This window comes from Cetorhinus maximus, chromosome 35, assembly GCF_964194155.1.
Source record: "Cetorhinus maximus chromosome 35, sCetMax3.hap1.1, whole genome shotgun sequence".
Lineage (NCBI taxonomy): Eukaryota > Metazoa > Chordata > Chondrichthyes > Lamniformes > Cetorhinidae > Cetorhinus > Cetorhinus maximus.
In genome coordinates this window covers 7720120-7734036 of record NC_135913.1, presented here as the reverse complement: position 1 = coordinate 7734036, position 13917 = coordinate 7720120, and the positions used below count along the sequence as shown (strand labels likewise).

Genomic DNA, 13917 nt, shown 5'->3' with positions numbered 1-13917 from the left:
TTTGGAAAGATGTAAAAGCAATAGGGTTGTTGCGGTGGGTGATTTTAACTTTCCCTATATTGACTGGGAATCACTTAGTGTTAGGGGTTTTGATGGTGCACAATTTGTAAGGTGCATCCAGGAGGGCTTCCTGAGACAATATGTAGATAGTCCAACTAGGGAAGGGGCAATACCCGGCCAGGTGGTCAAAGTTTCAGTAGGGGAGCATTCCAAGAAAAGTAACCATAATTCAGTAAGTTTCAAGGTACTGGCGGATAAGGATAACAGGAGTCCTTGGGTTAAGGTGCTAATTGGGGAAAGGCTAATTATAACAATATTAGGCAGGGACTGAGGAATCTAGACTGGAGGCGGATGTTTGAGGGCAAATCAACAACTGACATGTGGGGGGCTTTCAAACGTCAGTTGATAAGAAATCCGGACCGGCACGTTCCTGCTAGGACGAAGGATAAGTATTGCAAGTTTCAGGAACCTTGGATAACGAAGGATGTCGTGAAATTAGTCAAAAAGAAAAGGGAAGCATTCGTAAAAGCTAGAAGGCTGGGAACAGACGAAGCCCGTGGAGAATATAAAGAAAATAGGAAGAAACTTAAGCAAGGAGTCAGGAGGGCTAAGAGGGGTCATGAAAAGTCATTGGCAACGAAGATTAAGGAAAATCCCAAGGCCTTTTATACATATGTAAAAAGCAAGAGGGTAGCCAGGGAAAGGGTGGGCCCACTCAGGGACAAAGGTGGGAATCTGTGTGTGGTGCCACAAGAAATGGGAGAAATAATAAATGAGTATTTCTCATCAGTATTCACCATAGAGAAGGACTTAGCTGTCGATTTGTCTAGGGAAGAGTGTGTAGATAGCCTGAATCATGTTGAGATCAAAAAAGAGGTGTTAAGCGTCTTGAAGAATATTAAGGTGGATAAGTCCCCTGGGCCAGATGGGATCTACCCCAGAGTACTGAGGGAGGCAAGGGAGGAGATTGCTGGGGCCTTGACAGAAATCTTTGTATCCTCAATGGCTATGGGTGAAGTCCCAGAGGACTGGAGAATGGCCAATGTTGTTCCGTTGTTTAAGAAGGGTAGCAGGGATAATCCAGGAAATTACAGGCCGGTGAGCCTTACGTCAGCGGTAGGGAAATTATTGGAGAAGATTCTTTGTGACAGGATTTACTACCATTTGGAAGCAAATGGGCATATTAGTGAGAGGCAGCATTGTTTTGTGAAGGGGAGGTCATGTCTCACTAACTTGATTGAGTCTTTCGAGGAAGTGACAAAGATGATCGACGATGGAAGGGCAGTGGATGTTATCTACATGGATTTCAGTAAGGCCTCTGACAAGGTCCCTCATGGCAGACTGGTACAGAAGGTAAAGTTGCACGGGATCAGAGGTGAGCTGGCAAGATGGATACAGAATTGGCTTGGTCATAGAAGACAGAGGGTAGCAGTGGAAGGGTGCTTTTCTGAATGGAGAGCTGTGACTAGTGGTGTTCCGCAGGGATCAGTGCTGGGACCTTTGCTGTTTGTAGTATACGTAAATGATTTGGAGGAAAATGTAACTGGGCTAATTAGTAAGTTTGCAGACGACACTAAGGTTGGAGGATTTGCAGATAGTGAAGAGGATTGTCAAAGGATACAACGGGATATAGATCGGTTGGAGACTTGGGCGGAGAAATGGTAGATGGAGTTTCATCCGGACTAATGTGAGGTAATGCATTTTGGAAGGTCTAATACAGGCTGGAATTATACAGTAAATGGCAGAACCCTTAAGTGCATCGACGAGCAGAGGGATCTGGGTGTCCAGGTCCACAGGTCACTGAAAGTGGCAGCGCAGGTGGATAACGTGGTCAGGAAGGCATATGGCATGCTTGCCTTCATCGGCAGGGGTATTGAGTATAAAAACTGGGAAGTCATGCTGCAGCTGTATAGAACCTTGGTTAGGCCACACTTGGAATATTGCGTGCAATTCTGGTCGCCACATTACCAGCAGGATATGGAGGCGTTGGAGAGGGTTAAGAGGAGGTTTACCAGGATGCTGCCTGGTCTGGAGGTTATTAGCTATGAGGAGAGGTTGGAGAAACTCGGATTGTTCTCACTAGAGCAACCGAGATTGAGGGGCGACTTGATAGAAGTTTAAAAAATTATGAGTGGCATGGACAGAGTAGATAGTCAGAAGCTGTTTCCCAGGGTGGAAGAGTCAGTTACTAGGGGACATAGATTTAAGGCGAGAGGAGAAAACTTTAGAGGAGTTGTGCGTGGCAAGTTTTTTACGCAGAGGGTAGTGAGTGTCTGGAATTCGCTGCCAGAGGAGGTGGCAGAAGCAGGTACAATAGTGGTGTTTAAGAGGCAGCTTGACAAATACATGAATAGGATGGGAATAGAGGGATACGCACCCCAGAAGTGCAAAATGTTTTAGTTTGACAGGCAATATGATCGACGCAGGCTTGGAGGGCTGAAGGGCCTGTTGCTGTGCTGTACTTTTCTTTGTTCTTTGTTGTCCTTTGTAAACACAGCATTCTTCTCGGAGCCTCCTGTGAAGGCCATCTCACCAAGCTTCAGTAACACATCACATCACGGGGACTTTCAAACTCTCCAGTGCCCCATTGGGGAACATTCAGCCCCGGATATCCTGCAAAAGCAGCACCTGTGGGGTCGGGCGACTGAATCTCGTGACCCGGTTGCTGGGACTCTGATGTCACAATGGGAGATGACGCTCACTGAGCTCCAGATGGAAACTGGGAAATGGCCAATAGGATTTAGACCTGGAGCGTGGCCAGTTAAAGAGGAGGGACAGACAATCAGACAAAAATGTTCATATAATGAGAACAGTAATGTTTATCAATTGAAATGTTCACACTGTCACATGCAATCTGGATCCCTGCAGTGACTTCACCTGTTTCTTTCCATTTGGACTGAAATGATTGTCCCACAGCCTGAAACAGATTAACGGTTAAACAGGAAATAAACAGAGTGAACAACAATGTAAATAACAGGAGACTGGAGTTAACATTTCAATAATAATTACAGATAAATAATAAACATAAATGTGACTGAATCCTATTTGTATTTTATTTATCATGTTAAAAATTAATACAATCACTTACATGATCCGCTCTAGACTCCTGCAGGACTGAGAGAGCTGGCAGAGAGCGGGGACAGATTGGTCTGTGAAAGAGTTTGAACTCAGGTTCAGAAACATCAGTGACTGGTTTGTACTGAGGGCAGAGGTGAGATCCTCAGTACAAGAATCTGTGAGTCCGTTTTTTGCAAGACTAAGTATCAGAGAGAAGAATAACAGCAATCAGTAAATAACAGTTATCAGAGTAAATTCAGTGTTTATTAATGACCTGATTGCTGATACTAATGATAATGTGTAGTGTCTGACAGCCAGCTATTATAAACACAATCTTACAGAGTCTGGTACTTACTCCAGTTCCTCTATTTTACAGTCCGGATTCCTCAGAGTCACACACAGTATTTTCACTCCTGAATCTCCCAGATTATTACCACCCAGAAACAGAGCCGTCAGTGACTGATTTACACTGAGAGTAGAGGCGAGATCCTCAGCACAAGAGTATGAGAGAGTGTTTTTAACCAGCCTGAGGCTCAGAGAGAAGAATAAAGGGAAACATGGTAAATCCCCAGTGTTTTTAAGATCTCAATTAATGATAATAATGTACAGTGTGAGACATTCAAGAAACATCACTTCCATTTATATAGGAGGCAAAAACCATATTGATGCTGTAAATGTGAAATATAAATAGAATATGCTGGAAATACTCAACACAGGCAGTATCTGTGAGGAGAGAAACATAGTTAACATTTCAGTTCAATGAGCTTTCATTAGAACTGTGAAAAACGCAGCCATTTGATAGGGTTTGAGACAGGAAATGGTGGAAGGGGGAGGTAAAGAAAGAACGAAATGGAAAAGCAGGAGTCATTAAATGACAAAAGGGATGATGGAGCAAGACAAAAACACAGCATCCCCAGCGGCTCGGTAGCACCACTACTGACTAAGCTGGCCAAGTCCTAAATGACATAGCTGCTAGACTGGGTCTGCGGCAGGTGATGAGAGAACCAAAAAGAGGGAAAAACATACTTAACCTGATCCTCATCAACCTGCCTGCAGCAGACGCATCTGTCCATGACAGTATCGGTAGGACCGACCACCGCACAGTCCTCGTGGAGACGAAATCCCGGCTTCACATTGAGGATACCCTCCATTGTGCTGTGTGGCACTACCACCGTACTGAATGGGATAGATTTCGAACAGATCTAGCAACTCAGGTCTGGGCACATTGAGGTGCTGTGGGCCACCACCAGCAGCAGAATTGTACTCGAACACAATCTGTAACCTCGTGGCCCAGCATATCCCCCACTCCATTATTATCATCAAACCAGGGGATCAACCCTGGTTCAATGAAGAGTGAAGGAGGGCATGCCAGGATATCAGCACCAGGGATATCTGGTGTCAACCTGGTGAAGCTATAACACAGGACTACTTGCATGCAAGGCAGCATAAGCAGCAAGTGATCGAGCTAAGTGATCCCACAACCAAAGGATCAAATCGAAGATCTGCAGTCCTGTCATATCCAGTCGTAAATGGTGGTGGACAATTAAACAACTCACTGGAGGAGGAGGAGGCATCTACCTGGCTATGTGGAAAATTGCCCAGGTATGTTCTATACACAAAAAGCAAGACAAAGCCAATCCAGCCAATTACCGCCCCATCAGTCTACTCTGATCATCAGTAAAGTAATGGAAGGGATCATCAACAGTGCTATCAAGCGGCACTTGCTTAGCAATAACCTGCTCACTGACGCCCAGTTTGGGTTCTGCCAGGGCCACTCAGCTCCTGACTTCATTACAGCCCTCGTTCAAACATGGACAAAAGAGCTGAACTCCCGAGGTGAGGCGAGAATGACTGCACTTGACATCAAGGCAGCATTAGACCGAATGTGGCATCAAGGAGGCCTAGCAAAACTGGAGTTAATGGGAATCAAGAGGAAAACTCTCCGTTGGTTGGAGTCATACCTAGCACAAAGGAAGATGGTTGTGGTTGTTGGTGGTCAATCATCTCAGTTCCAGGACATCACTGCAGGAGTTCCTCAGGCTAGTGTCCCAGGTCAAACCATCTTTAGCTGCTTTATCAATGACCTTCCTTTCATCATAAGGTCAGAAGTGGGGATGTTCGCTGATGATTGCCCAATGTTCAGCACCATTCATGACTCCTCAGATACTGAAGCAGTCCAAATGCAGCAAGACCTAGACAATATCCAGGCTTGGGCTGACAGGTGGCAAGTAACATTCGCGCCACACAAGTGTCAGGCAATAGCCATATCCAACAAGAGAGAATCCAACCATCATCCCTTAATGTTGAATGGCATTACCTTCACTGAATCCCTCACTATCAACATCCTGGAGGTTACCATTGACCAGAAACTGAACTGGACTAGCCATATAAATACCGTGGCTACAAGAGCAGGTCAGACGCTAGGAATCGTGCGACGAGTAACTCACTTCCTGACTCCCCATAGCCTGTCCACCATCTACAAGGCACAAGTCAGGAGTGTGATGGAATATTCCCCACGTGGCTCGATGAGTGTAGCTCCCATAACACTGAAGAAGCTTGACACCATCCAGGAGAAAGCAGTCTGCTTGATTGGCACTACATCCACAAACATTCACTCCCTCCACCGCTGATGCACAGTAGCAGCAGTGTGTACCATCTACAAGATGCACTGCAGGAATTCAACAAGACTCCTTAGACAGCATCTTCCAAACTCTCGACCTATACCACCTAGAAGGACAAGGGCAGCAGATAGATGGGAACATCGCCACCTGGAAGTTCCCCTCCAAGTCACTCACCATCCTGACTTGGAAATATATTGCCGATGCTTCACTGTCGCTGGGTTAAAATCCGAGAACTCTCTTCCTAACAGCACTATGGGTGTACCAACACCACATGGACTAAGGCTCTGGTCAGACCACATTTAGAATATTGTGAGCAATTTTGGGCCCCGTATCTCAGGAAGGATGTTCTGGCCCTGGAGAGGGTCCAGAGGAGGTTCACGAGAACGATCCCAGGAATGAAAGGCTTCACATATGAGGAACGTTTGAGGACTCTGGGTCTATACTCGATGGAGTTTAGAAGGATGAGGGGGGATCTGATTGAAACTTACAGAATACTGAAGGGCCTGGAAAGAGTGGACGCGGGGAAGATGTTTCCATTCGTAGGAGAGGCTAGGACCCGAGGGCACAGCCTCAGAGTAAAGGGAAGGCATTTTAGAACAGAGATGAGGAGAAACTGCTTTAGCCAGAGAGTGGTGAATCTATGGAATTCATTGCCACAGAAGGCTGTGGAGGCCACGTCATTGAGTGTATTTATGACCGAGATAGATAAGTTCTTGATTGGTAAGGGGATCAAATGTTACGGGGAGAAGGTGGGAGAATGGGGTTGAGAAACTTATCAGCCATGATTGAATGGCGGAGCAGACTCGATGGGCCGAATGGCCTAATTTCTGCTCCTGTATCTTATGGTCTTATGGACTACAGCGATTCAAGAAGGCAGCTCACCACCACCTTCTCAATGGTAACTAGGGATGGGCAATAAATGCTGGCCCAGCCAGCGAAGCCCACATCCCGTGAATAAATTTTTAAAAAGAGTCTTGTCAGATTTTCTATGGAGGGCCCCCGGTCAGTCAGAGTTAACTCCTGCACTGCCATGACTAAGTGGCCACATGCAGGAGGCATCCCTGTGGCTCCATGATGAACAGTCAGGCTGACACCTGCGTAGGCTAATGGGCGAGTAACAATGGAAATTTAAGTGCTTGTTGAAGAGGGCACACAATGCCAGGGATCGAACTGAGAAGAGTGGCAGTGTCCAGAACTTGCCATTCTTACACCCGTGAAAGATGAAGCACTGGAGCTGGAAGACCTGGAGGCAGGGCAGGCAATCACTGATGGTGAGATGGGTTGTGAGCTGAGAGAGTGAGTGGCCTAATGGCTGGACACAGGAGAGCTTCTGGTGAACACTGAACATAGTATTCGTGTGACCATCACTGGTTACATCGAATAGTCTGAAGGACATGTTGGAATGTGCATTGCCCGCTAATCACTCTTTTCTCTCTCACACACCAAGGACTGCTGTGACCGGGGGACAGCCGTCCACCTCTGAGGAGGAGGAGGAGGGTCACATTACTCTTCCATACCTTTGGCAGAAAAATCTGAGAGACTAAGATCCCATAGTCAGGGGATCAGAGAGAGAAATAACAGGAGTCAGAATATATGCAGTTTTTTTAAATTAATAACACTATCACTGACAGTAATAATAATGGACAGTGTCTACTTATTATTCTATTAATAGTGCTCAAAATATATTGTTAAATATCCAGTTACGCTAAACATAAAATCACACAACCTGGTATTTACCCAAGTTTCTGTATTTTACAGTCCGGATTCCTCAGAGCCACAGACAGTAGTTTCACTCCTGAATCTCCCAGCTTATTATAACCCAGGTTTAGATTTGTCAGTAACTGGTTTGTATTGAAGGCGAAGGCGAGATCCTCGGCACTAGAATCTGTGAGAGCGTTATCTTCCAGCCTGGAAACCAGAGAGAGAAGAATAACAGGAATCAGGACAAATCCCCAGTGTTTTTAGGAACACTAAATGTGAATAATAAATCTACATGTGAAGACAGACAAGAAGCACAACTTCAATTCAAAGAGAAGGCAAAATACTACTGATGCTGCAAATCTGACTGATAAATAGAATATGCCGGAAATACTCAGCAGGTCAGGTAGTATCTGTGAAGAGAGGGACAGCGTTATCATTTCAGTTCAATGAGCTTTCATAGAACTGGGTAAAAAAGCATCAACTTAACAAATTTTAAGCAACGTTGAAATGGAGGGGGCGGGGAGGCAAGGAAGGAGCAAAATGGAAGTGTAGGAGTGATTAAATGACAAAAAGGATTTTGTGCAAGACAAAAGCACAGCATCCGCATGTCATCATCCCAAGTTGCTGAGGTAGGGATATGGGATAGTCAGTGGCTCAGGATTCGTTGAAGAGAATGGCTGTGATTTTATTTGAAGCTATGAAGTCCCAACATCAGGATGGGAAATGGGTGGCATGGCCCTGTGGGCAGGACAGGCAGAGTTATGAACGTGATATTTCCAGAACCGGCCAATTCACAACTGACGGGTTTGGGGGAGAGGAATGGGGGGGCAGGGGGGAGGCGGCATGGGGGGTGTCTACTCAGGCAGAAGGGGTAGGGCAACTCAAGGTTCAGGCAATGCTGGCTCTTTTGTTAAAGACAGCCAGCAATGCTTTCAAACACAGCAGCTCTGGATGGACGAGCGAGGGAGCCCTGGTTAGTGAATGAAGGCCTGAAACAGCAGAAGGCAGATCAAGAGTTTCTCCCTGATTCATTGATGCCTCCCTGGAGGTGGTTCTCCAGACTGCTTGAACTCGGAGGGAGGTCCTGTTTCCTCAACAGGAGGAGGAGATGATCAGCCCATCAATCCAAGCAAGTCGGAATGGAGATAGCTGAGGTGGTGAGCAGGCACGTGGTTGCAGTGCTGCAAATGGATCAATGCCCTGATGTGTTCTGGCTCATGTGAATTCATGTGAATAAGGATGAACGTGAAATTGGTAGAAAGGGCATCCCCACCCAGCCATTGGCAATGGCCAGGCAGCAGCATTGGCTGTTACAGACATGTCAGCCTCTCGGTGGAGGGATCTGGTCAGTCAGAGTTGACTTCTGCCAAGACCAAACGGCCGCATGCAGGAGGCAACCCTGTGGCTATGATGGACAGTCAGGCCAGCACAGGCTAGTGTGTGCCTTTGATGAGTGAGTATCAAAGCTGATGTTATGTAGGAGACATAAGCGCACAATATCAGGGAACAAGCCAAGGTGGGTGGCGGCATCCAATAACTTGCCAGCTTTATGCCTACGGAGAATGAGGTACTGGGTGACCTGATGACAGGGTGGACAATGAGGTGGTTGTGGAACTGAGAGCGTGAGTGGCCTAATGAATGACACAGGAGACCCTCTGGTGACCACAAAATAGTGTTCCTGTGTCCATCACTGGTCGCAAAGAGTAGTCTGAAGGACGTTTTGGAATGTGCACTGCCCGGTAATCACTCCTCTCTCTCTCTCACAAATCATGGGCTTCTGTGACCGGAAAAGAGCCGTCCACCTCTGAGGAGGAGTGGGGGAACTCAGAGGGTGCGCAGTCACATTATGCCCCTGCACCCTCCACCAACACAGATACTGTCACATGTGATTAACAAGGTCACAACCTTCTTAGCACAGCAAAGACATACCCAAACGGCTGATGGGAACAGTAATAGCCAAGGTCACTCACAATTGGAGGGCTGTGGGAGGGCAGGGGAATGTCAAGCTTAGGGCTGATGACATGACAAAAAGTCTACAACAAGTGGCTGATACAGGGACTGTAGTGTAACGTGTGTGAACGTCTGGCTGAGTTTCCTGAGGCTATGTGTACATATACAGAGCGCTTGTGAAAAGCAGCAGGGCCATTTACAGCAAGAGCGCTTGTGAAAAGCAGCAGGACCATTTACAGAGAGAGCGCTCGAGAAAAGCAGTGGGGCCATTTACAGACAGAGCGCTTGTGAGAAGAGTGGGGCCATTTACAGAGAGAGTGCTTGTGAAAAGCAGCCGGGCCATTTAGAGAGAGAGAGTGAGAGGAGAGTGGCCTTTAACTGAGAGAGGGAGGAGTAGTGGGGCCATTAACAGTGAGAAAGTCAGAGTAGCATGGCCTTTAACAATGAGAGAGCAAGAGGAGAGTGGCCTTTAACACTGAGTGAGTGGAGTGTGACCTTTAACTGTAAGAGGATACGAGGAGAGTGAGAGTCCATTAAAGAGCGCAAGAGGGAATAGAGCGCTGATTGGTGAGTATTTCTAGTCTTTAATTAAAACTAAGGTGTTTAGTTGGGTTTATGTCTCTAGTCTTTCTTTTTCTTATAACTTGTTAAGTATAAGATGGATTCTGGTGTGTGTATAAAATATAATTGTAATAAAGTGTAAAGAGCAGGGATCCTAGAATAATTAATTAATAATTTGAATAAAATATGATAGTGATGGCAGGACCAGTGCTGTGCTGCTGCAGCATCACGTGGGAGCTGCTGGACATCATGCTCATCTGTGCCAGGTATTTGCAGCTCTAGGAACATCAGATCCGAGTTAAGGAGCTGGAGTCCGATCTGCAGACATTGCGCCACATCAGGGAAGGGGAAAGTTATCTGGGCACTTCTTTCCAGGAGGTGGTCACATCCCTCTGATTAGGTAATTCAAATTTGGTCTGTGACCAAGGACAGGAGGGTGTGACTGAAGGTGTAGCAGATTTGGAAACCCAGGGGGTAGTGTTCGGCCCCTGCAACTGTCCAACAATTACGAGGTTCTTGCGAGTTGTGTGGACGAGAGCGGGGACTGTGGGGAGGATCAGTGAACTAACCACGGCACCAATGTACAGGGAGCCATTCAAGTGCGTGAATGAAATAGGTAGTACTTGTTCTAGGGGTCAGTATAATTAGGTAGATAGATACTGTTCACTGCAGCCATGAGCATGTGTCCTGAAGGCTGTGTTGCCTGCCCGGTGCCAGGGTTAAGGACATCTCCTCAAAGCTGGAGAGGAACTTGCAGTGGGAGGGGAAGGATCCAGTTGTCGTCGTCCACATTGGTACCAACAACATTGATAGGACTAGAAAGGAGGCTCTGCTGAAAGAATTTGAATGGTTATGAGCTAAATTAAAAAGCAGAACATACAAGGTAATAATCTCGGGATTACTACCTGAGCCACGGGCAAACTGGCTTAGGGTAAATAAAGTCAAGGAGTTAAATGCATGGCTCAAAGATTGGTGTGGGAGGAATGGGTTTCAGTTCATGGGGCACTGGCATCAGTACTAAGGTAGAATGGAGCTGTTCCATTGGGACGGGCTTCACTTGAACCGTGTTAGGACCAGTGTCCTGGCGAACCGAATAACTAGGGCTGTAGAGAGGTCTTTAAACTAAATAGAGTGGGTGGGAGGCTTCTGGAAAGGGGATACATAGGCTTACAAAGCAAAAGGACATGGCAGCTTTGCTAGGCAGCTATTTAGGTAATAATACCCAGAGTATGACAGGAAGGGCCAGACAGAAAAACAGCAGCAAATAGGGTCAAAGGGGACAAAAATGGTAAAAAGGCAAAATTAATGGCTCTTTACTTAAATGCACGTAGTATTCGGAACAAAATAAATGAACTAATGGCACCAATAGAGTTTAGCGCGCATGATCTTATAGCCATTACGGAGACGTGGTTAGAAGGAGATCAAAGCTGGGAACTAAATAATCAGGGGTATGTGATTTTTCGAAAGGACAGGCAGGAAGGAAGGGTGGTGGGGTAGTTTTGTTAGTAGAGGGTGGAATAAGTATGATAGCACAAAAGGATCTTGGATCGGAAGGTTTAGAATCCATATGGTGGAGGCAAGAAATAACAAGGGGAAGAAGACACTGGTGAGGGTAGTCTATAGGTAGCTATACTGTAGGGCAGAGAATAAATCAGGAGATAATGAGGGCATGTAAAAAAGGCAGTATATTAATCATGGGTGATTATAATCTTCATGTAGATTAGGGAAATCAAATTGGCAGAGGTAGCCATGAGCAAGGACTCAGAGTGCATTCAGGACAGTTTCCCAGAACAATATGCTGTGGATCTAACCAGGGATCAGGCTATTTTGGATCTGGTAATGTGTAATGAGGCAGTTTTAATCAGTGATCTCAGAATAAAAGATACCCTAGGAAACAGTGAACATAATATGGTAGAATTTAGCATTCAATATAAGTGAGAGAAATTTGGGTTGGAAGCAACTGTGCTAAACTTAAATAAGGGTAATTACAAAGGATTGAGGGAAGAGTTCACTGAAGTAGACTAAGATAGGATTTTAGCAGAAAAAACGGTTGACAAACAATGGCAGACGTTTAAGAAAATAGTTCATGACTCACAACTAAGATATATCCCAGTGAGGAAGAAGGGTTCAAGGGGATAAACCTACAATGGATAACCAAATAAGTTAAGGATAGGATCAAATTAAAAGCAAAGACATATATTTTGGCAAAGATTATTGGTATGCCAGAGGATTGGGGAAGTTTTAAAAACCAACAAATGACGCAAATATAATAGAGGGAAAAAATAAACTTTGAGGGTAAACTAGCAAGTAATATAAAAATGGACAGTAAGAGCTTCTTTAGCTATATAAAAGGAAGATAGGGACCCAAGTGAACATAGGCCCCTTGCAGAATGAGGCTGGGGAAATAATAATGAGGAACCAGGAAATGTCACAGAAGTTGAATAAATACTTTACTTCAGAGTAGAAGACACTAATAGCATTCTAATAATAAATAATCAAGGGGCTAAAGAGGAAGGGGGGGATAAATACTTGCTCTTGTAGCCACAGTATTCAAATGGATAATCCAGTTTATTTTCTGGTCAATGTATACCCCACTATCAACATCCTGAGGGTTACAATCAATATTAATGCCATTGAATGTCATTGGGGAATGATCAGATTCTCTTGTGTTGGAAATGGTCATTGCCTGGCACTTGTTTGATGCGAATGTTACTTGTCACTTATCAGACCAAGCCTAAAGTTTGTCCAGGTTTTGCTACACAAGAACATAAGAACATAGGAGCAATGATAGTCTCCATGGCCCATTGAGCCTGCTCTTATATTCAACGTGGTCAAGGCTAATCTTCGGCTTCAACTCCCCTTTCCCCCCACCCTGCCCCCCTATACCTTAATTCCTGGAGACACCAAAAATTCCAGACTTAAATGTATTCAACAATGGAGTACCCGCAAGCCTCTGGGGTTCAGAATTCAAGAGATTCTAAAATCCATCTGTTAATTAATTTCTCCTCCTCTCAGTCCTAAATGATCAGCACCTTAACCTGAGACTGTGCCCAACGTTCTAGATTCCCTGGCCTGTGGAAAAAGTCTCCAGGTGGAATCTTACCTTCGAGGCAGAAATGGGGCCGTATAATGCGGCCGGCCATTCAGCAGTCCATTGACTTCGGCGGGACCAGAAAATCCTGCCGGCGGGAGGGTTGTAAACTTCTGCCCTTTGTGTCTATCCTATCAAGCCCCTTTGGAATGTTAATGTTTCAATGAGATCGCCTCTCCTTCTTCTAAACTGCAGAGACTATAGGCCTACTTTACTCAGTCTCTCATCATAGCACAACCCCCTCATCCCAGAGACCAATATAGTGAACCTTTGCTGTACCGCCATCAATGCAAGTACATCATTCCTTAAATATGGAGACCAATACTGCACAGAGTATTCCAGCTGCATATTGGCATGGACTGCTTCAGCATCAGAAGGAAGGTCATTGATGAAGTAGCTGCAGATGGTTGGGTCTAGGACACTACTTTGAGGAACTCCTGCAGCAATGTCCTTGACATTGCGACTGAAATGATTACCACCAACAACCATTTCCTTTGTACTAGGTATGATTGCAACCAGAGGAGGGCTTTCTCCCTGATTCCGTTTAACTTCAATTTGGCCAGGGCTTCTTGATGTCACACTCACCTTCCTGCCCACCAACCACCACCATTCTTCTTGGTTCCAAAATCTATTGATAATACTCCTTGCTATATAAATGCAAGTTGCTGTTATTAACAACACTATGACTGATAATGATATTGTACAGTGTTAGACATCTCGTTATCATAAACGCAATCTCACTCAGTTTCTATACTTTACAGTCAGGTTTCTCAGATTCACAGACTCTCATAGTTTATTCATCTTGATTATTTGTTAACAGCTTTACCAAAATATTTATAACAGTTTTCTATCTTTAAGCAAACAGAGAAGCTTGTGAGTTTAAAGATCTATAATCTGAATGTATAATTAAACCAAGCTGAAAATGTAATACAGTAC

The 13917-nt window shown here is 45.2% G+C and overlaps 1 protein-coding gene and 1 pseudogene across 8 annotated transcripts in view; one reads left to right on the top strand and one right to left on the bottom strand.

Moving 5' to 3' along the window:
- Window positions 1-13917, top strand: part of LOC144672036 (uncharacterized) — a 1123005-nt pseudogene that overhangs the window by 658463 nt on the left and 450625 nt on the right. The window lies entirely within an intron of this gene.
- LOC144672033 (NACHT, LRR and PYD domains-containing protein 3-like) overlaps window positions 1-13917 on the bottom strand; it is a 1181600-nt gene that overhangs the window by 1144768 nt on the left and 22915 nt on the right. For 2 of the 7 annotated variants that reach the window (XM_078533977.1, XM_078533976.1), the window contains exons 9-11: window positions 7416-7586; window positions 3089-3256; window positions 2802-2917 (exon numbers count right to left, since the gene is read on the bottom strand). The exons of 3 other annotated variants lie outside the window; for them this stretch is intronic. In XM_078533977.1, the coding sequence (XP_078390103.1) occupies window positions 2836-2917; window positions 3089-3256; window positions 7416-7586 (421 nt within the window). In that variant the 3' untranslated portion in view covers window positions 2802-2835. Of the gene's footprint in view, window positions 1-2801; window positions 2918-3088; window positions 3257-3412; window positions 3584-7415; window positions 7587-13917 lie in introns of those variants that run through there. 2 more of the 7 variants (XM_078533975.1, XM_078533979.1) reach the window with 2 other exon arrangements.